At 43.6% G+C, this 21,736-nt stretch overlaps 1 protein-coding gene across 1 annotated transcript in view; it reads left to right on the top strand.

Moving 5' to 3' along the window:
• Positions 1 to 21,736, top strand: part of CLTC (clathrin heavy chain) — a 30,086-nt gene that overhangs the window by 6,737 nt on the left and 1,613 nt on the right. The window contains exons 2-31 of the mRNA XM_062507265.1: positions 838 to 1,045; positions 3,105 to 3,373; positions 3,687 to 3,848; positions 4,615 to 4,728; positions 5,091 to 5,264; positions 5,882 to 6,079; positions 6,726 to 6,926; positions 7,507 to 7,659; positions 7,968 to 8,090; positions 8,275 to 8,412; positions 8,503 to 8,667; positions 8,757 to 8,937; positions 9,288 to 9,451; positions 11,109 to 11,234; positions 11,806 to 11,948; positions 12,305 to 12,539; positions 12,866 to 12,988; positions 13,082 to 13,227; positions 13,368 to 13,551; positions 13,857 to 14,049; positions 14,471 to 14,628; positions 14,810 to 14,974; positions 15,065 to 15,172; positions 15,281 to 15,448; positions 15,612 to 15,761; positions 15,857 to 15,988; positions 16,144 to 16,254; positions 16,849 to 17,019; positions 17,120 to 17,341; positions 21,271 to 21,346. Of these exons, the coding sequence (XP_062363249.1) occupies positions 838 to 1,045; positions 3,105 to 3,373; positions 3,687 to 3,848; positions 4,615 to 4,728; positions 5,091 to 5,264; positions 5,882 to 6,079; positions 6,726 to 6,926; positions 7,507 to 7,659; positions 7,968 to 8,090; positions 8,275 to 8,412; positions 8,503 to 8,667; positions 8,757 to 8,937; positions 9,288 to 9,451; positions 11,109 to 11,234; positions 11,806 to 11,948; positions 12,305 to 12,539; positions 12,866 to 12,988; positions 13,082 to 13,227; positions 13,368 to 13,551; positions 13,857 to 14,049; positions 14,471 to 14,628; positions 14,810 to 14,974; positions 15,065 to 15,172; positions 15,281 to 15,448; positions 15,612 to 15,761; positions 15,857 to 15,988; positions 16,144 to 16,254; positions 16,849 to 17,019; positions 17,120 to 17,341; positions 21,271 to 21,346 (4,861 nt within the window). The remainder of the gene's footprint in view (positions 1 to 837; positions 1,046 to 3,104; positions 3,374 to 3,686; positions 3,849 to 4,614; positions 4,729 to 5,090; positions 5,265 to 5,881; positions 6,080 to 6,725; positions 6,927 to 7,506; positions 7,660 to 7,967; positions 8,091 to 8,274; positions 8,413 to 8,502; positions 8,668 to 8,756; positions 8,938 to 9,287; positions 9,452 to 11,108; positions 11,235 to 11,805; positions 11,949 to 12,304; positions 12,540 to 12,865; positions 12,989 to 13,081; positions 13,228 to 13,367; positions 13,552 to 13,856; positions 14,050 to 14,470; positions 14,629 to 14,809; positions 14,975 to 15,064; positions 15,173 to 15,280; positions 15,449 to 15,611; positions 15,762 to 15,856; positions 15,989 to 16,143; positions 16,255 to 16,848; positions 17,020 to 17,119; positions 17,342 to 21,270; positions 21,347 to 21,736) is intronic.

The following is a 21,736-nucleotide window of genomic DNA, read 5'->3' as shown; positions in this document are numbered from 1 at the left end:
CGCCCTTCTTGGGACATCTTGGGCTTGAAGGCCTTCCAGAAGGAAAAAATACCAGAATATTAGAACTGATAGTTCTAATAGTAGAAAACTGGAGCTTTTTAAGGTGTGGACAAGCTAGATATCTACGTGACATGACCATGAACTGACCATGACTGCATTTTCACTGTTAAAAATGCAGTAAACTTTGTTTCCCTACAGGCATCCTCCTCATACAGTAGCTTTGCAAAAATGCTGTTAACTAAACTGTTTGTTGCACCCAAGAAATGTGAGTGTTGAAAAGCTTAGGGGAGCAGGCTGTGGCTCGAAGAAGGAAGTGGTTTATTGATAACTTCTGTGTTAAGCAGGGCTGTGTCTGAGCCACTGCTGATTTCAGTAGTGCCCAGCTCTGCCTCCTGCTGCGAGACAGGCCTGGGCTAATTGCTAGACAAGCAGCTTTTTTTAGCTCCACAGGGATAAAGATAAAGCTCAGACACCTCACGTGTGATGTTAAGCTTGAAATAGTGATAGCTGTCAAACCCTGTGGATGAGTTCAGGGAGGAAAGCTGGTGAGAGTGAGGGCTGAAACTGCAAGTCCACTATGGCAGGTTCAGTGTGTTTTAAACCACGTGAGGGGGCTCAGAGATGGGGTTCTTCATGGTTAAGTTGTAAAGGCTTCTCCAGGAAGCCTGCTGGGCTTAGTTGAAATTGTGCAACACTGCCTCTGTGCAGGTTTGGGGTAACATGGCTGTTTTGTCACAAAGAAAAGGTAAAGTCTCATATTTCCTGTGATGTTCACAAAAGCTTTTTGTGGCTATACCGAGGTAATAACTTAATGTTAAACCTTTTCTTCTCTTCCAGCTCCAAAATCTGGGCATCAACCCAGCAAACATTGGCTTCAGCACTCTGACAATGGAGTCTGACAAATTCATCTGCATCAGAGAGAAAGTAGGAGAGCAGGCTCAAGTGGTGATCATTGACATGAATGACCCCAGCAACCCAATCCGAAGACCAATTTCAGCTGACAGTGCTATCATGAACCCTGCCAGTAAAGTCATTGCATTAAAAGGTATGAAGTCCTGATAAAGAGCTGTTTGAAATGGATGGAGAGCTTTCTGTAGAACTAGTCACTAGAGTGACTGAGGTCTCCCAGGTAATTTATGTGGGAGGATCCTGTAGCAATTTTCTACAGCTTAATGGGAACTTAAGTTGAATGCATTTTCCGTTCTTCTGGAGGCAGGCTGCTTCAGCTGAGGTTTTCTGCCATTTTGCTGCTCATTAGGATGAGTTTTTTCCTTCAGTCCAAATGCTTGCAGCTTCTGAGCAGGGAGAGCTGGAAGCCAAGTGTGGGCTTGAAAGGAATCATGTTAGAGGGAAATGAGACCTGATCTAAGAGTATAAAGTCTATCAACTAAACCTTTCCTTAGAGACAGGAAAAATAAGGCTGGGAAGGGGGGGGGGGGAATATTCCTTGAAGGCCTTAGTTTGGCCTTGCTGAAAGACAGCAGTGCATATTTATTATCAGTCAGTGATAAGAGGAGTAAAACTATGCAGGGAGGACTTGTGTGGTGAAGGAAGTACAAGGTCAGCCAGCTTGGTATCTCTGATGTTACAGAGAACCAACAATGCTCTGGTGTCTCCAAAAATGTCCATCTCTTCCCCTCAGAGGCCCAAAAAGCCTACAGTGCAGTCATTCTAGAAATGCATGTGTTGCTAATGGAAAGATTTGTATGTATCCAATGTTACCTAACTTTGACTTTAATACTGTGCTACTGTTTTGTCACAACTTTAATGCTTTCTTGTGTGTGCAGATGGTGAGTTTACTTCAATTGACTGTACCTAGTACCTGTTGTGTCCTATGACAAGAAAAAGCAGAATAAAATGGCTCAGACTGATGGTGCACATGGCTGAACAGTGGTGTTTAAACAACTGGAGGCTTAAAACTCAGAGGTTTTTCATGTCCTCCCAAACAAGGGAGTCTTTAAGAATCCAAAATTAATCCACTCAAGAGCCCTTAAATCATTGGGATCTTGATACTGCATTTTTTATGAACAGGACTGACCCTGTTGACTCAAGTCTAGATTTTGCCTTGTACTAGACCTTGCCTAGCATGTACCTGAATGTCCTCTCCCCTGACCCTAAAGCTCCAGCTGCACTAGATGTGGAAACAAACTGCTGCCTGTAGCCTGAGTAACTCTGTAGCAGAGAGATTTCTCCAGCTCAGGAGAGAAACTCCTGACTCAGCGTCTTGCATCAGTTGCTGAACTCATGGATTTAAACTAAACCAGTCCTTGGTGAGTGCAGGCACTTGCCCCTGTGGCACCAGGACTTCCTAAAGCTGGGCTACAGTTGGTGACTGTAGCAGATATTCTGGGTTGCATCCAGTTTCGTGGGATCTTTTCTATTCCTCCTGGACTACACTTGTGTGTGCTTAAATAATTCTCTCCTATAAGTAGTAGAACTGGTCAGAACCTTTCTTGTCTTCTCAACAGGAAGAAATAATTTCTTAGGCCACTGTGTGTTATAAAAGCTGGTAGAAGTGACTGCAGGTGGCTGTTCAGGATGTTTGTATGCACCATTCTATGTGATTTGGAGAGCTTTTCCTCTTGCCTTCTAGAGCTTGTGTTGGTCACTAGATTCCTTCCCTTGCACAGTTCTTGTCATTCTGGTTTGCAGTCAGTAGCTGTGTATCCCATTAGTGCAACCCCAAGGTTTTGGTTAATTAGCCTGAATTACAAAAGCCCTCTGCCAACCTGACTGTTCCAGGTTGTGCTTTTTTAATAGTTAAAACAGATGTGGATGTAGTTTTTGATGCCACTGGCACAGCTTCCCTCAGAGCTCCAAGGAGCCTCAGCATGACTGTGACCTGGTTTTGATGTACGTGAAGTATCCTCCAACCCGTTTGTGTGGCTGAAGCTTTTGTCTCCTACCAACCCCATTCTCTGCATCTGTTTGATTGGTCAGTTGGTAAAATCAGCCCTAGGATTGTGCTCTGGTTCAAAGTGAAAGCTGATCCCTGAAGGTCTGCCAGTGTAGAACAGCTTTTTCTTGAAGGAAGTCCCCAGGGTTTAATGTCCTAGTGCAGCTCTTCAGCTCTGTCACGTGGCTAACGATGCTGTGTCTTCTAGCTGGGAAAACACTGCAAATCTTTAACATTGAAATGAAGAGCAAGATGAAGGCTCACACCATGACAGATGATGTCACCTTCTGGAAGTGGATCTCTCTGAACACTGTTGCCCTCGTGACGGATAATGCCGTTTACCACTGGAGCATGGAGGGGGAGTCCCAGCCTGTGAAGATGTTTGATCGCCACTCCAGCCTTGCTGGCTGCCAGATCATCAACTACAGAACTGATGCCAAGCAGAAATGGCTCTTGCTGACTGGAATATCTGCACAGGTACTTTATCTCCAGGAAGGTGTGGAAACCCCAGAGCATGTCTTGTTGTCACCTTCTACAGGAACTGGATTTATCTGTTTGTTTTATTAAATGCAAATGCTTGTGTCAATCTTCAAATAACAAACCTAAATGTAACTGAAAATCTCACATTAGTATAATTGGATTTGTAATGACATTAACACTAGTGCAAGGTTAAGAGTTTGAAATGATGCTGTTGTAAGGGGAAGCTTAAAATGGCAGCATGTTGACCAATATTAAATGAAATTACTGTCACAGTGCCTGTTTTTCCTGACAGTTCTTTTTTTTTGTGTAGCAAAACCGTGTAGTGGGAGCAATGCAGTTGTACTCTGTGGACAGAAAAGTGTCCCAGCCCATCGAGGGACATGCAGCCAGCTTTGCACAGTTCAAGATGGAAGGGAATGCTGAAGAATCCACTCTCTTCTGTTTTGCAGTAAGAGGGCAAGCTGGGGGTAAGGTAAGGCTTGGTTCTAAATATACTGTAATCTTAGGTGACTCACCCTGGTTCTCTGCTTCCAGGAGAACAAGTGGTTTAATGCAAAAAGTTGCATTTAAGGAAGAAAGTGAAGGACTGTGTCAGTCTGGATATGACATATGGTGCATGCAGAGCTTGGACTACCTGGTGTAGCAGGAATCTGTGAGTGGAGAAGTTAAGTGGCATGTCATGACCAGCCTAATTAGCTGCTTGAAACATGTGACTCTCAGCTTCACAGACTAAGCTTGAGGGAAAAGCTGTTGTAATCTTTCTTTGATGCTGATTCCTGGTACCAGACTCAACTAATTTCCAAATTACTGGATGAAGATTTTGAAAAATGAAGCAGTAGTGTTGCAGGGCTAACTAGTGGTCCAGTGCCAATGCTGGAATTATGTGAGTTACAGCAAAACCAGAGTAAAACCAGAGCTAGATTCAGAGAAACATATTCAGAACTGTCTCTGTAGAATGTGAACCAAGTTAAAAGAGTGCATCTAAAGTAACCTAACTGAATCCTGAAACTTCCAAGTAATTGGGGGTAACTGAAGATCATATTTAACTGTTTCCCTCACCCTGTGGTACATGAACACCAGATGCCACATCTTTAGCTAGTGAAAATAGAAAATTAACTTAGTTTGTCTTTGCATAAACTTGGGATGAAGGCTGAGCAGCGAGAGAATTGCTGTAATTTCATTGTTGAATCTGTTGTTAAATAAATTAGATGCAAGAATCAATCTTATCTCTTGCACAGCTGCATATCATTGAGGTTGGCACACCACCCACTGGGAATCAACCCTTTCCAAAGAAAGCTGTGGATGTCTTCTTTCCTCCTGAAGCACAAAGTGACTTTCCTGTTGCTATGCAGGTATGGCAGCTGCAAACAGCTTCTCTTGGTGGATGTGACAGGAGCAGGGCACTGGGAGCCAGCTGGTTAATGTGGATCTGAGGGTTGGCCCTAAACTGGTGTGACTGCTGCTCCTGCTTCAGTAGTGTAAAGGTGGAGACAAGCAGCATTCAAAAGCAGCATGTTCTTATCTATGAAATAAATATCCATCTATTTTAACTGCTTTTCAAGCTCTTCAAACATCATTCTGCTGTGATAGTACTCAAGTAAAAATAAAACAGCACTTCTGGCTGTCCTGAAATGGCCCAGCTGTTTGCTGAGTCTCAAAAGCACCAACACATTTATCCCATGCCAAATTTGAGTAATCTATTTCTGTTCTGCAGATCAGTGACAAGCACGATGTGGTGTTCCTCATAACAAAGTATGGCTACATCCACTTGTATGACCTGGAAACTGGCACCTGTATCTACATGAACAGGATCAGTGGAGAGACCATTTTTGTTACTGCACAGCACGAAGCAACAGCTGGAATTATTGGAGTCAACAGAAAGGGACAAGTAAGGAAATTTTGCATGGAAGTCATGTCTTTAGTTAATCCCACTGGTTCTTCATTATATATTGCAGGGTTCATATCTCTGTCTAAAAGTTTCCAGAAATGTTCACTTTGAACTCTGCTCAGAGCATGTGAGGTCTGTTGTGAGCCCAAAAATAAATTTGCTGTTCTGTCTCCTACATGTTTAACTGAACTGCTGTGACCAAGTTAATAACATTGTACAGCCATGCCTTTAGCCCCCATTGGTTTAGGTTGGTATTGCTTGTTGAGCATGGGGACTGTAGAGCAGAATTGTTCCTGGTGTCCTCTAGGGTTGATGACTTAAGACACTGAGTAGGGGTTTTACAAAAGTCCCTGTATCCCTGAAAGATCCATTGTATCCCTGTGTTTCTGCCTTGCAAATACATCAGTTAAACTATTAATTGCCTGCTTTGATACAGACAGTGGATGACATTAGTTCTTTCTAAGCAGAAGTCTCTTTAATAAAATGACAAGTATGAGTTATCAAGGGATGAAAACCTTTCCATGAATACCGTGACTTTCCTCTTAGAAGTTAGCTTAGCCTTTGGCTCACTTTTGATATTTGGACTAACTGGAGGTTTCCGCTGGTGCTTTATTCAGGTGCTCTCAGTGTGTGTGGAAGAGGAGAACATCATTCCCTACATCACAAATGTGCTGCAGAATCCTGACCTGGCTTTACGGATGGCTGTCCGCAACAACCTGGCGGGGGCCGAGGAGCTCTTTGCCAGGAAATTCAATGCACTCTTTGCACAAGGGAACTATTCAGAGGCAGCAAAAGTGGCAGCTAATGCCCCAAAGGTAAACTGTTCAGAACAGCACAGAAGTCTACTGGCTTCAGCTTCTTGCTTCAGGAAAGCTCAGTGAATTTTTTAAGTGGTAAGAGCACAATCTTGTTGCTGCTCTTGTCCCCAGGTAGTACTTTGGTGCTTCACAGGTATCTTGGGTGCTGACACTGATTGCAGCCTGGATGATCTTAAGAGTTTGTCAAGTCCACGGAGGAGGGGAGGAATAAATGATGAGTAATGGTTATGACTCACAGTGTTTCTGGTACTCACCTTTACTTTTCCAGTGATGCAAAAAAGTGTGTGAGAAGATAACCTCTAGCTGAGGTTGCACCTGGAAACAGCATGAAAAAACACAAAATGAGACTAAATTCAGATAAAAGGAACTTGCTTGCAGGGCCAAGGATGTCCTAATTCTGAACTTAAATCTGCATTGCTACTGAAATAAATTTAATGGGTTATTGTAGCACATTTTCTGTCAAAGCATCTTAGCGCCTGAGCTTATGTTCAGCCATATTGCTCCTGACATTCTGGGCTGGCAAAACATGGAAATGCGTGTGACAGCTACAGTGACATTACCTCCAGCTTTCTGGAGAAGCCCTTGCCAAGCCACAACAGCAGAAAAGAAAATTGAAGTGGATTTCTCTCTCTCTCTCTGGCAGGGAATCCTGCGTACTCCAGACACCATACGCCGGTTCCAGAGTGTTCCATCCCAGCCAGGGCAGACTTCCCCTCTCCTGCAGTATTTTGGCATTCTGCTGGACCAAGGGCAGCTGAACAAGTATGAGTCACTGGAGCTCTGCAGACCAGTGCTCCAGCAGGGCCGCAAGCAGCTCTTGGAAAAATGGTTAAAAGAAGATAAGGTGAGTTTGGGCTTGATACCTTCAGAGCTGTGAGGGGGGGAAGGAGCAGCACTGCCTGACAGCCTCCCCCCTTCCCAGGAAAACTCAGCTGGGAGTTCAGCAGTGACAGCAAATAGCTGAGCAATAGGTGCTCACTCTGTCCCTATGACTCAAGCTAATGCAAGAGAATTGATCAAATACTCAGAGCTTCACTCATTTTACATTTGAAATCACAGTAGGATGTGCAGAGCATGGAAAGCTCTGAGCTGCTGCTGGGCTTTGCCAAAGCACTCCTCTGGATACTGGCTGTAAGTGCTTTGAGCTGTGGTTACATCTCTGTAATTAGTTGAAGAAACATGCTGATACAACGTGTCACCCGCATTGAAATTCATTTGGCAGTGAAATTCATTTGGCTGGTGTAGAACAGCGTGAGGAGCTGAGTCCCACTAGATCACTGCAGGGAGAGCCAGCTCAGGCTATCAGGCTGGGCCTTAATTTTGTCTAGAGAAGTCCAAAAGCAGGATAAATGAGGAAGAGGGGGGTAGTGCATTGCACATGGCATTGTCAGGATGGGCTGACTGCATTTCTGTTTTTTGAACAGCTGGAGTGCTCGGAGGAGCTGGGAGACCTTGTAAAATCTGTAGATCCTACGCTAGCACTTAGTGTCTATCTGAGAGCCAATGTTCCAAACAAGGTCATCCAGTGTTTTGCTGAAACAGGACAAGTCCAGAAGATTGTTTTGTATGCTAAGAAGGTGAGAGAGAATTAAATTGCTGTATCTATCCTGTACTTAATAATAACTCTTGCGCATGTTCCAAAGTAGCTAGAAGTAACTGTGGGGGAATCTGAGAGCCTGTGTAGTATTTACTTTTGCCTCAGGTTTTTTATGAGTAGTTACTGCTAGACTTCATACATGGGTCTTTTCCTACTTCCCTATGTAGCCTTTTCCAAAAGTGGAAATCCTGGCTAGGTTGTGTAATCTCTGGCAGTAGCTTTTACCGAGCTCTGTATTTAACAAGGTGTGTGCTCTTGCTGAGTTCTCACTTTTCATCATCTTTTCAGGTTGGATATACTCCAGACTGGATTTTTTTGCTGAGGAATGTAATGAGAATCAGCCCTGATCAAGGACAGCAGTTTGCACAAATGCTCGTTCAAGATGAAGAGCCTCTTGCAGATATAACACAGGTAAATTAACTTTATTGCTATGAAATGATGACTTCAAAGCATTAAGTTGGTAAGAGGAGCCCTACTCGAACCATCAAAGCTATGAGTTTGAATTTAGCTTTGGAAGCTGCATTGATGCTTAAATATACCTCCAATTCCTATCAAAAACCTGAATTTATTTCTTTTTTTTGTTGTTGTTTTTCAGATTGTGGATGTCTTTATGGAATATAATTTAATCCAGCAATGTACAGCCTTTCTGCTGGATGCACTGAAGAATAATCGTCCCTCAGAAGGTCCCCTGCAGACACGTTTACTTGAGATGAACCTCATGCACGCGCCTCAGGTGCGTGCTCAGACTTCCTGGAGCTGCACATGGCAAACACTGGTGGGTAGTGCTCAGCAACTGAGTGAAAATGTTCCATATTCCTTCTAGGTTGCAGATGCCATCCTGGGAAACCAAATGTTTACTCACTATGACCGGGCTCACATAGCTCAGCTGTGTGAGAAGGCTGGTTTGCTGCAGAGAGCGCTCGAGCACTTCACAGACCTGTACGACATCAAGCGTGCGGTGGTTCACACTCACCTCCTCAATCCTGAGGTGAGGCATCAAACACCCTGCATCTGCAAATCCAGCCTTTAATAACTGCTGTTCTGCTCAGGTCTGAAATGCCTTGTGTGTCTTTGCAGTGGTTAGTGAATTATTTTGGGTCCTTGTCAGTAGAAGACTCTCTGGAGTGTCTGCGTGCGATGTTGTCCGCTAACATCCGTCAGAACCTGCAGATCTGTGTCCAGGTAGCTTCCAAATACCATGAACAGCTGTCCACACAGTCACTCATTGAGCTCTTTGAGTCCTTCAAGAGCTTTGAAGGTAAGTCTGTACTACTGCAAGAGGAGCTGGTGCTTTCCTTGTTACAGATGTGTGGATGAGGGGCTGGCTGTCTGCTGAAGTCTAGAAAGTCATCATGAACTTAAGTAGTTGGGCCTCAAACTGTCTTGGAACAGATCTAAACTTTAAAGATTCCCTCTTTAAGATGGCTACCACTATTCAGTTGCATTATTTGTTTTTCTGAAATCCTGGAAAATGTTTGGAGCTGTAGAAAAACCTAGAAAGATGGCCTTTTGTTTTTGTTCAAAATCAGTATCTTAAGTTTCTGTAGCCTTTGGGATTTGTACTTTTAAATGTGACCAGCAAATAATGTGTTGACTGTTTCTCTCCAGGTTTGTTTTATTTTCTGGGCTCCATTGTAAACTTCAGCCAGGATCCAGATGTGCACTTCAAGTACATTCAAGCTGCCTGCAAGACAGGACAAATTAAAGAAGTGGAAAGAATCTGCAGGGAAAGTAACTGCTATGATCCAGAACGTGTTAAAAACTTCCTCAAGGTAATGTTTGGATAACACTGGACTGTCTGGGGTTGTTTGGGGTTCTCATAAAACATGGTTTGTCACTAGTGAAATGAGGCAGCTCTGTGAAAATAGATGAGTTTTAAACTTTGCACTTAAGGATCCAAGTGTCCTCAAACCAGAGGTATCTGCCATGTTGACAGTGCCTCCTAATGAAGTGTGAGCCTGAAATACTGTCTAAAAAATGAGAATGTCAGGTCAGTTCCTCACTGCTCTTGGTAAGGTTAATCTGGCCTGAACTCTTAACCTGTAGTAAATGTACCAGCTTACCTAGAACTTATTAAAAATGTCTCCTATGGAATAGGTGACAGTTTACTTAACTTGAGAACACCCATGGTGCCAAATGAGTTGATAACTTAATGCTTATTTTCAGTGTCATCAACTCCAACTGAGCAACAATAGAAACAGCAGATGAATAGAGTCAGCTAATTCCATAAATGCTTTCAGGTTCAGGGCTGATCTGTCTTACTCCTACACACTGAAATTTCAGTCAGGTGAGCCATAGTTCAGCTCTGCTGGGAGATGCCAGTCAGTGGGAATATATCCTGACTGATCCAGAGCATTGCTGGAGAGTAGGAAAAGATGGTGTGCTCAAAGTTCAGATTCTGTAATTTTAGTTCTGAGCTTATTGACAAGCACAACACTCTGAGAAATACCTGAGCAACTGTGTGGGAGGGGAAAACTTTATCTGGGAACATTTCCTGCCTTCATGTTTGTTGGTTACATAGCATAGTCTTAGATTTTGCTGATCATATCTGAAGATGGCAAAACTCTTCCCAAGAGAATTGTCTAAAACTAACCTGGTGTCACCGAGGTGTAAGGTATGTAATTTGATCAAGCCACCTAAGATATGTTATCAAGCTGTCAAATTCCTGATGAAAGTTATTGTTTTTTGTGCTGTTCCATGTCTGGAATGTGCAGGACATGTACCAGGTAAATCTCCCAGTACAGGCCTCCCTGTGTAAAGTCCTTAAGTGTAATTTATATGTAGGATTATATTCTGGGATGTGCATGTTGGAATAAGTGATCTGAAATATGCATCCGGAATACTGTCTGCCACATAGACTAAGCTTCTGTACTGTAACCATTGTAACCTTATGCTGAAAGTTGGAATGCTTTTAGATAATTAATCTGGTAAGCAATTTAAGTAGTACTGCTATAGAGCTTAATTGTTACTGTTCTCTATAGTTAGGGGGTTATCACAAGGCACTCAAAGTCAATTCTGTGTATAAGTTTTACATTATGAACCACACCTTAATCTAGTCTTGGTTAAATTTCTTTGGAAATCCCAGAGTGCTAATCCTGCACACCAAACACCAGTGGCAACTAAAAATATTCTCTATAGCCTAGGCTTGTAATAGTTGTATTGTGTTGTAAAACTCTGTAGAGTCTGCCATGCAAAGGAGCAGGGTTAAACTCCAAAAAGCTTCTTGCTCCTCACACCCTGTAGTGGGTGTGAGTGCTCCCACTTGCTACATATTGCAAACAATTAACTGAACAACAAGCTGTCATTATTTGGTTGACTGTTGAGTTTTGGCTTTCCAAATTCAGCTGCTTTGACATTTTAAGTGACTGCATTATTTGTTTGCTTAAGTCCAAGAGCAAAACCAAACCACTAAAGCTCTTGTCTTTCTAGGAAGCTAAACTCACTGATCAGCTGCCTCTCATCATCGTGTGCGACCGCTTTGACTTTGTCCACGACTTGGTGCTGTATTTGTATAGAAATAATCTCCAAAAATATATTGAGATTTATGTACAGAAGGTAGGTGACAACTTGTCCCTTGGCTTCAGTGTGTCAAATTGATCAATCTGTACAGTACTACATAAAACTGCAGGCATCATGTTTAAGTATTCTGCAAACAGCTTTGTACCCGAGACTGACATTTAAGTGATTATTAGTGGCCTCCAGTAAATTAGCCCTGCTGTGAGTCAGATCTCATTCTTCAGTCACGTTAAGCTGTAACTCCCAGTCATGTGCCACTTGAAGGAGGAAGACTTGGTAGAATAACTTCAGAGTTGTTGGGGTGATTTTAATTCTCAACATTTTGGAGGGAGGAAGAGGGGAAGTTTTCATTTTAACTTGCTGCAGGGATAAAGTGGATTACTCAGGAGCTCTTCCAGTGGGAACTAAGTGAGCCACTGGGCTGGGATGGGAACACCTGTTGACTGAAGAATTGACTTTCAAGCTTCTTCAAAACCTGAGGAGGCTGGGAGTGAAGGCAGGAAGATGGGGGTCAGTCTTAACAAGTGGCTTTCATGTGGAGTTCTGGGGATGAGTTTTGCCTGCCCTTGCTCCTGACAACACCCTGACTTATTTAAATGCTCCTGTGTAGGTGAATCCAAGCCGTCTGCCTGTTGTTATTGGGGGACTGCTTGATGTGGATTGCTCTGAAGACGTGATAAAGAACCTCATCCTTGTAGTGAGAGGTCAATTTTCAACTGATGAACTTGTTGCAGAGGTTGAGAAAAGAAACAGGTATTAAACATCTACAAGTCTCTTAGCAGTTCCCGGTGTGGCAGTGTTTGTTTCATCCATCAGTGCGTGTCACGCAGCTAAAGCTGGTACTGACACAAGCAGAAGCTGCCACTGGGTGAGAACCAGCTCTGATTCTTGGCTGATGTAGGGATCTCTCCTGATAACTTTGGTTTTCTTCATAGTGTCAGAAAGTTACACCATTATAATAATGAATCAAAATATAGGTTAACAGAGAGCGCTGTAACTCTGGTTTAGTTCCTGACTCTATCACACCAAGACTGGCTCCGAGAGAATAGAAATAATGCAATTGGATATTTACTTACTCAGCCTCTAATGTGAAAATCACTTCCTTCTAGGCTGAAGCTGCTTCTGCCCTGGCTGGAAGCAAGAATTCACGAGGGCTGTGAGGAGCCTGCCACTCACAATGCACTGGCCAAGATATACATTGACAGCAACAACAACCCAGAGAGATTCCTGCGTGAGAACCCCTACTATGACAGTCGTGTTGTTGGCAAGTACTGTGAGAAGAGGGATCCTCACCTGGCCTGTGTGGCTTACGAGCGTGGACAGTGTGATCTGGAGCTGATTAATGTATGTATGCCCAGGCAGCTGCCTTGTGATTGAGTTCTAACATCCGTGTCATGGGGTACATAGGAAGCTTTACAACAAAAACATGTATTTCCTAAAATGTATTAAGCTGGGAAGTGCATGCTTGTAACACAGAAGAGGAGGTGTGGCTGTTTAACTTCCCTCTGCAGCTTAATGAGAAATGGGAAACTCTCCTGCCCATCCTAAAATGGGAGGTTAATGAAGTGTCAAAGGCTGCGATTTCTGCCCCTCAGTTCAGAGTTGCAGTACAGTTATGTGTAGGCTCCATAGCTGTGCCTTCCCTCTGAGCAAGCTGTACCTTTCTGCAGGTGTGCAATGAGAACTCCCTCTTCAAGAGTCTCTCCCGCTACTTAGTTCGTCGTAAGGACCCCGAGCTCTGGGCCAGTGTGCTACTGGAAAGCAACCCCTACAGAAGACCCCTGATTGACCAGGTACAACTGGCAGCACACTGACAGCCTTGCCTGTCCTAACTGCATTTGCAGAACCTGACATCACTCATTTGTCCATGCCTTGTCTGACTGCAGGTTGTCCAGACTGCGCTGTCAGAGACCCAGGACCCCGAGGAAGTCTCTGTCACTGTGAAGGCCTTCATGACTGCAGATCTTCCCAATGAGCTCATTGAACTGCTGGAGAAAATAGTTCTGGATAATTCAGTGTTCAGTGAGCACAGGTGTGTGAAATGAAAACTAAGCCACAGGAAACTTGGGAGTTATTGCTGTAATGTGAAACAGCAAATAAACTAATAACTTCTGCAGAGGGGAGGGTGAATTTATTGATCATTGTTTGCTAAGGTCTTCTTTCCCTCTTCAGGAATCTGCAGAACCTTCTGATCCTTACAGCTATCAAGGCTGACCGCACCCGTGTCATGGAGTACATCAACCGCCTGGATAACTATGATGCCCCTGATATAGCCAATATTGCCATCAGCAATGAGCTTTTTGAGGAGGCATTTGCTATCTTCAGGAAGTTTGATGTCAACACATCAGCTGTACAGGTATCTTCAATTCTCAGGCTGTAAAAGCTCCCTATGAATCCCCACACAAGGACTTTGCTGGTGACTTCGGTGCTTAACACCAATTAGCAAAGTGCCCAAAGCTCCTCAGTGTCTTGTCTTACAAAGCAGAACAAAAGTTGTTTATTGAAACTGTGTAAGTTTAAAATCACTCGCGCTGTATGGGTTGTATGGAGTTAGTCCCTTTTTTAAAAGCTGTGGATCCATTGAGGAACTTAAACCACAGCTTAGTGTGTTGTAAAGGTGACATTTATGAGAGTGGCTGCTGATGGTTATCCTTTTCCCAGGTGTTGATAGAGCACATTGGGAACCTGGACCGTGCGTACGAGTTTGCCGAGCGCTGCAATGAACCTGCAGTGTGGAGCCAGCTGGCCAAAGCACAGCTCCAGAAGGGGATGGTAAAGGAAGCAATTGACTCCTACATTAAGGCAGATGATCCTTCCTCATACATGGAAGTTGTTCAAGCTGCTAATGCCAGTGGTATGATTAAGTTTTATTTACATCTTGGCTGTTGATGTTGCTCAGCTCTTTTGCCTGGTCTGCTCAAACTGCAGTTCTGCCAGACTGTATCTTGATGCAAGTAGAGGAATCTGGCCCTTCAAGGACTGCCCTAAATAAGAATGGGAAAAGGTAGTGTATTCCATCTGCAGATAATCAGTGGCCTACAGTTTCCTTCTTTACCTAGCTGGAGACGTCTGTCAGAGTCTTTGTATGAAGTTAAATAAGATTTTACTTAGGCCCATTCTAAGATGATTTGATTAATGCATAATGAGCAGTGTGAAGGTTGTTGATTGTTGGGGAATAGCTGTAGAAATATGTCAAAATTAGGTTCAGCTGTGTTTAAGTTAAGCACAAGTGTCCCCAGTGGTGGGAAATAAACATTCTGAACCCCTTTCCATAGGAAACTGGGAAGAACTGGTGAAGTATCTGCAGATGGCACGCAAGAAGGCTCGGGAGTCGTATGTGGAAACAGAATTAATCTTTGCTCTTGCTAAAACAAACCGCCTGGCAGAGCTAGAGGAGTTCATCAATGGCCCCAACAATGCACATATCCAGCAGGTGAGAGGGACTGACTTTTGTTCTGCTGACTCACAGACAGATATTGAGAATTCTGTCTCTTTGGGTATGCACATAGATCTTGGCCTCGAAATCCATTTTGACAAGGGCTTGAATTCCACACGTTTAATGTAATCCACTGGCTGGAAACGTGCAGGAATAACGTGGCTGTGCTGTGCCCCAGGTTGGTGATCGCTGCTATGATGAGAAGATGTATGAAGCAGCCAAGCTCTTGTACAACAACGTGTCCAACTTCGGCCGTTTGGCCTCGACCTTGGTGCACCTCGGCGAGTACCAGGCAGCCGTGGATGGTGCTCGGAAAGCCAACAGCACTCGCACGTGGAAGGAGGTGAATTTACTGCTCTGAGCTCAGGGACTTCAAAGCTGGGGCTTGTTCAGAAGTCTTGATGATAAGCAGTAACACAAATCTCAATTCCAGGTCTGCTTTGCTTGTGTGGATGGTAAAGAATTCCGCCTGGCTCAGCTGTGTGGGCTTCATATTGTAGTGCATGCAGATGAGCTGGAAGAGCTAATCAACTATTACCAGGTAACTAAGCTGACTCTTGTTGTACAGTCAGTTCTGTCATGGCAACCCTGTCAAAATCTGGATTCCAGGTGGTTCCTGATGTGAAATGTCTCTCTCTGTGTCCCTAAGGATCGTGGCTACTTTGAAGAGCTGATCACTATGTTGGAAGCAGCTCTTGGACTGGAGCGAGCACACATGGGGATGTTCACAGAGCTGGCAATTCTCTACTCCAAGTTCAAGCCACAGAAGATGAGGGAGCACTTGGAGCTGTTCTGGTCCAGAGTCAACATTCCCAAGGTGAGTGTCTGAGGCTTTACATGCAGCTGAAAGAAACATCTTTTTGGGCTGTCTGTACCCTGGCTTTTGCATGAGCAGCTCCTGAGGTTATTAATGGCACTAAAACTTGAGCACTGATGGAAATTCCAGTTAATAAATACTGCTAATTCTGCCTTTTGCTTAGGTTCTGAGAGCTGCAGAACAAGCCCATCTCTGGGCTGAGCTGGTATTCCTGTATGATAAGTATGAAGAATATGATAATGCCATAATCACAATGATGAATCACCCAACAGATGCTTGGAAAGAAGGCCAGTTCAAAGATATCATCACTAAGGTATTGCTTTCCTAGTGAAAGTTATGTCTGTTTTTCATTTGCATTTCCCCACAATCAAGCTCCTGCTCTGAGCATGCTTCCTTACTCCTCTCTAGGTGGCCAATGTGGAGCTGTACTACAAGGCAGTTCAGTTCTATTTGGAATTTAAGCCCCTGCTGCTCAATGATCTGCTGATGGTGTTGTCCCCTCGGCTTGACCACACTCGTGCTGTCACCTTCTTCACAAAGGTAATTTTCCTGCTATCCAGATCAAAGCAAAAACTGGGAAAGCATTCAGCTGTGGTAGCATTTTAAAGTGCTTAGCTACTCCCCTGTCTGCCAGGGGAGATGCTAAGAGACTTCCACAGAGTCTGACTTAAATGTATGTCTCTGATTCCTTGAAGGTTAAACAGCTGCCCCTGGTGAAGCCTTACCTGCGTTCTGTTCAAAATCACAACAACAAATCAGTCAATGAGTCTCTCAACAACCTCTTCATTATTGAAGAAGATTACCAGGTATGTCTTGTCTTGAAGCTCTCAGTTCTGGATTTACCTCATGTTCTCAGCCTTTGTTTAATGTGTAAAAACACAGTTTTCCTTCTCATTTTCAGTAGTTTTTACCTGCTTGCTGTTAACTTTAATTCTTTAAGTGTATGTTCTCCAACACTTCAAACTGAATTAGTGGTGAGGAGCCAAGGATTAAATAGAAAGTGTTAGTGGCTTTCTGAGACCATTTTGTGTCATTCCTATTGGGGGTAGAGTGGCTACTTCATTATGAGTACTACAGCTTTTGTTTAAGGTAAACAAACAACACGTGTTAAGAAAAGGAGTCACAGAAGAGGCAAAAAGCTGTGATGTCTGGCTGTTCTACTGTTTTCAGAGAACAGGTGCCTGGTATTCAGAGACTCTTAACATACTGAAAATACTGACTGAAGCACTCTAAACTCCCTGTATGTCAAACAGCCGTTTCTCAAATAAAACAGCAGATCTCTGCCGGTCTGGCTAGAATACTTTAATTTAGAACTAATGGAAAATGTTTGCATTTTGTGGGTGCAGTTGTACATCCTGAGGTGTGACCTTTTTTTTTTTTTTTTTTTCTGCTTCACTCAGGCTCTTAGGACTTCTATAGATGCTTATGACAACTTTGACAACATTTCTCTTGCCCAACGTTTGGAGAAACACGAGCTAATAGAGTTCCGAAGAATCGCTGCCTATCTCTTCAAAGGCAACAACCGCTGGAAACAGAGTGTGGAGCTCTGCAAGAAGGACAGGCTGTACAAGGTGACACAGCACCCAGCTCAGCTTCAGCAGCTTTGGCTTGTTGGCTCTGAGGGGAGCTTAGTTAACAGCACATTGTGGGTTGTTGTCTGTCCCCTTGCAGGATGCCATGCAGTACGCTTCCGAATCCAAAGATACTGAGCTGGCGGAAGAGCTGCTGCAGTGGTTCTTGCAGGAGAACAAGAGGGAATGCTTTGGTGCTTGTCTCTTCACCTGCTACGATCTCCTAAGGCCAGATGTTGTCTTGGAAACAGCGTGGAGGCACAACATTATGGACTTTGCCATGCCCTACTTTATTCAGGTCATGAAGGAATACTTGACCAAGGTAAGAGCAGGTGCCTCTCCAACACCCAGAGCTTGTTAGTCACTGTGGTGAATGCCTTGAGACTGTCTGCTTGCTACTAACATTGATCTGGGCTTTGTCCAATGTCTGTCTGTCCATGTCCACACTTACTTTTCAGTCCATCTGGGGAGAGACTTCGCCCTCTAAGAGGCTGAAACACTTGCAGGCTTCACCCTCTACCAGTTACAGAACCTACATCAGTAGTATTTGCCTGACCCTGGGCAGTGTCTAAAGTAGTTCCAGGCTCCAGGCATTTCCTGTGCCGTGTCAGTCAGGAATCCCAGCTGGGATCAAGCTTTAACTAAATTGTAGTCTGTGTACTTAAACAGCTTTATAGCTAGACCTGGAGTTAACTTATTCTGCTATGCATTTAACTCTAAAACGTGGCTCTGACACTTAATGGCACTAATTGTGACTCAAATCTAAAGTGAAGGATGGGGGAACTACTTGGTAATGCTCTGACAGACTTGAACAGACTTGAGTTAAATCCAAATGTCACTAGCAAGATTTTCCCAGCTGAAGCTTTTGGAGTATCTTCCAGTGAAATAGTGTAAATTCCTTAATGAAAGACTTTTCCAAGCTTGAGTTCAGTTTTTATTTTCATGCAGTCAATGAAGATTAAGGTGCCCACTTGTCCAAAAAATTGCCTGGCTGTTCCTTCTCAAGGCTGGACTACCCTTTGGTTCAGTAGCCAGCCTGAAATGCTGTTTTGGGGGAGGTGGGGAGCTGGCTGAGTAGTACAACTGTTTGTCAGAGATGCCTGTACCAAGCTAACACCATGCCTTTGGTGGGTGTAGTAGATTCCTAAAGATAAAAGTTTCCTAATCTGGTAAAGGCTTAGGATGTAGCTTTCGTGTAGCTAATGAAGTCAGAGCCAGCAAGAAGCAGATCTGCCTTTCTAAAGCAGATACTTCTGGTGTACCTTTGTTTTTACTCGCCTGTACCTTAATTATTTCTTCCCTGACGCTTTTGTTTCTACCTTTTTATATGCTAAATATGGAATTTGATTTTTCTAAGCTGCACCTTCTGAATTCCTTTGCAGGTTGATGCAATAAAGGAAAAGGTGAAAGTTGATTCTTGTTTTCCATCTTTAAGTCTGGAGGACTAAGTCTAAGGATTCTGCATGAGTTTTTTTCTTTCCTATGTTTACTACACTGCTGCTACTGCTTTTTCCCCAAACAAAATATCACTAAAGCATTTGCAAATTGTTTAACTCTCAGTAGCTAGTGCTGTAGGAGAAAAGTAGATTCATTTGCTACTAATAAGCTAATAGATCCTCAGGAAGGGCATACAGGTGATCAGTTGGATCACAGTCAGCCTGGTATTGAAACAACACAAATACTTACACAAGTGCTATTAATTGACAGCCAATCTGACTGGAAGAACCTCCTACAATAAGAAATAAGTCTGTGAATCTCTAAATCAGTCTGGCATTTGCTAGTTGAAGGGCTGTGATCCAGTTCCTGATCTCTGGACCATGACTAATGCGTGCTGACTGTAGGCAGAGTAGATACTGGCTGCTTCCAGAGGGACTCTTCCTCACTCAGGTGTCAGTTCTGATGGTGCTGATCTAATCCACACAGTGCTCTAGTTCATGTAGCAACTTAAAACTTCAGCTGTTACATCAAGTCTGTGGTTCTCCTCCCCGTAGTAAATTTCTAATAGTTGTCCAAAAAAAAAAAAGACTGCTTTCCAAGCTCTTCAGCTTCACTAAACTTCTCTTGCTACCTCATTAAAATATATATAAAAATGGTAATGCTTATTGCTCTTCTGAGGCTACTCCAGGGCTTGCCTTTTGCTATGTAACTTTGACCTTCAGAAGGGCAATCCAAGGTTTTCTGTCCATCTGCTTCCCTACAAATGTCACCCTGATCCTCCTTAGTCCAAGGGGTCAGCCCTAGCAGGAGTTTTCCATTAATGTGGTTCAGCAAAGGGCAAAAACAAAATGACAGCTTTGAAGATGGACTAAATGCAAAAACTGCTGGTTGTAAAGACACCACTGGAATTCAAGGCTAACCTAAGACACGTAGTGTAAGGTCCTTCAGCAGCTAGTAAAGAAAGTAGGAGAGCGTGTGTGTGAAAAAAGGTAATTGAACTGCAGTGTTTGCATAAACCACGCATGTGTAGCAGTCATTGCAATTACATCCCACTACTCCTGAAGCTCCAAGGCATTGCTGTGGGCTGCGTGTGGTTTTCTGGGGGGAGCCTGTATGGCAGTCATCTTCAGACCTCACTCGTGCTTCAGTACTTTTGCCTCTTTTTCATGCACACATAACACGGTAACATTGAATGCATGTTACTTTTCCTCTGCAGCTTATTGCAGTCCCTGTGGAAAAGCCTTTCAGTCAATCTTGCTCCAAGTGTGTAGGGCCCTGAAGCTGGTGATGCTCGAGCAAGTGGTGTAAGAACCACCCTTTGGGCTGGTTTCAAACTTGAGCTTGTTCTTGTCAATATTTGTTCAGCTCTGAGGGGAGACATCAAAACTGGGTCCAAAATGTATTAAATGTCCTGGGCTGGAGGCTTTCCAAGTGTGGGTAAGCCAAATGCCTCTGCTTAGTAGCAAACTCTGCACATTCTCCTTGGGTTTGCATCTCTAAACTTGTCCTTCTGTGTTCAGTGTGTTGCTGTTTTGAGTTTAAAAACAGTGCAGTTCCCAGCATGGTGTCTGAAAATGAGTCTTGGAGCATTGGATGCGGTCCCGTGCACTTTGGCAGCAGCAAGCCAGATACTGTGGGAGGCAAGCACCAGGCTGGCCATGGAAGCCCAGTCACTGAGGGAACTCGAGCTCAGGACTTCTGCCACTCCCCGGAGTTGTGCCTCAGCTTGAGGTTTCAGAGGAACAGGTTTATGGAGCACACATTGTAACTCACAGCTCTTGGAGCTGCCAGCAGGTCCTTGCTCATGTAGCACAGTTGAACTCAAAACTCACTTGTGAATGTTGTAGCTGAATAAATAACACTGACCCTGTGTAAGTGCAGGAAACCTTCAAACTCCTTTATTAAGGATACAAATGAAATGAAACGTTAATCTTGTGAGTTGTATTACTGTCTTTCCAAGTAATTGGCGTGATTATCTCTGACTTTGTTCTAAATCTTATCCCTCAGGTAAAATACCAACATCTCATTTTGTGGTTTTAGTTTCAGGGCCTGCCTTAGACTGTAAAAATGCTGAGTTCCCTTGCATCTGTCTTAGAAATGAGCAATATTTCACTACAGAAGAAGTTCCTTCTTTTGCCTTTCTGTAGGGGTGGGCAAACAGCACCGTTGCACTCGCCATGCAGCAGTGAAGCTGGCCAGGCTTGTCTGTTACTGTGTGTAAAGCTGGAAGAATTGGAGTATCTGTGGGTTTAGGCTGACTGCCACACAGTTCTGGAGTGGAAAAAGCAAGTCTTATACACATGCATTCTCTGCATTTGAACTTAAATTGCATGAGTGAATGGGTTTGGAAAGTGAAATCTTGAGGCTCAAGTGACATGTCGGATGCTATTGCAGTCTGCTCTATCCAAATACAAACCAGATGCCTCAAGGTCACCTCCAGGGAAACTTCTCCAGGTCTGGGCATTATCTTGGCAATTGCTCCAATGCCAGAGGTTTCCAATTGAGACTGAGCTCAAATCTGAGTCTGTGTCCAAAAACTGTCCAGTTCCAGTCCAGTACAGACCCTTTTGTACAAAGCTTCAGCCTGGAGTGAGCTTTCAAAGTAGTTGAAAATCCCTCAATGAGGGTTTTTTTCAGGAAACAGACGATCTTGACTGCACCAGTACCAACATTGCTACTTGAATTTACTTAACTTGTAAATGGTCTCCTTTTCTTGATGGGTGTTGACATACCACTAAGGCTTTTCCACTTCTCTGCCACGAATAAAGTACCTGTTTTGGAGGAGATTTCTTTAATTGTTGGTCTCAATTCCAGGTGGATAAACTGGATGCATCAGAGTCTTTGAGAAAGGAAGAGGAGCAAGCTACAGAAACACAACCTATTGTTTATGGTAATGCTTTAGTTTGTGTGTTATCAATAATACACAAATATCAATATTTCACTTTTAAAACAAGCCTTCCCTCATCCTGTTTTTCTTGAGGAAGTCGTGGGAAATTGGAACATCCTCCATGTAAAATCAAGTCTTAAGGAATGTTTTCCAAAATGCTAGACAAGTGCCACTCTGGCTGCTGAGGTGGGCTGTGGACTGCAGGATTTAAGGTTGTCCTGGCTCCTTAAGGAAAGGGAAACAGGAGCTGTGCTATTCCAGACTTCCAGCAAGTGGTTATTTGGATCTCGTGCAGTAGGCTTTATATCTAAAGCATAATTATGCCTACTTTATATTGGGTATTTTCTTTAGGTCATTCTAACAAGAGTTTCTTAATATACTTCAGTATTTTTA

This window comes from Cinclus cinclus, chromosome 22 (assembly GCF_963662255.1).
Source record: "Cinclus cinclus chromosome 22, bCinCin1.1, whole genome shotgun sequence".
In the NCBI taxonomy this organism is placed as follows: domain Eukaryota; kingdom Metazoa; phylum Chordata; class Aves; order Passeriformes; family Cinclidae; genus Cinclus; species Cinclus cinclus.
The sequence above is the reverse complement of the archived record's forward strand: the minus strand, read 5'-3'. Positions and strand labels throughout refer to the sequence as shown.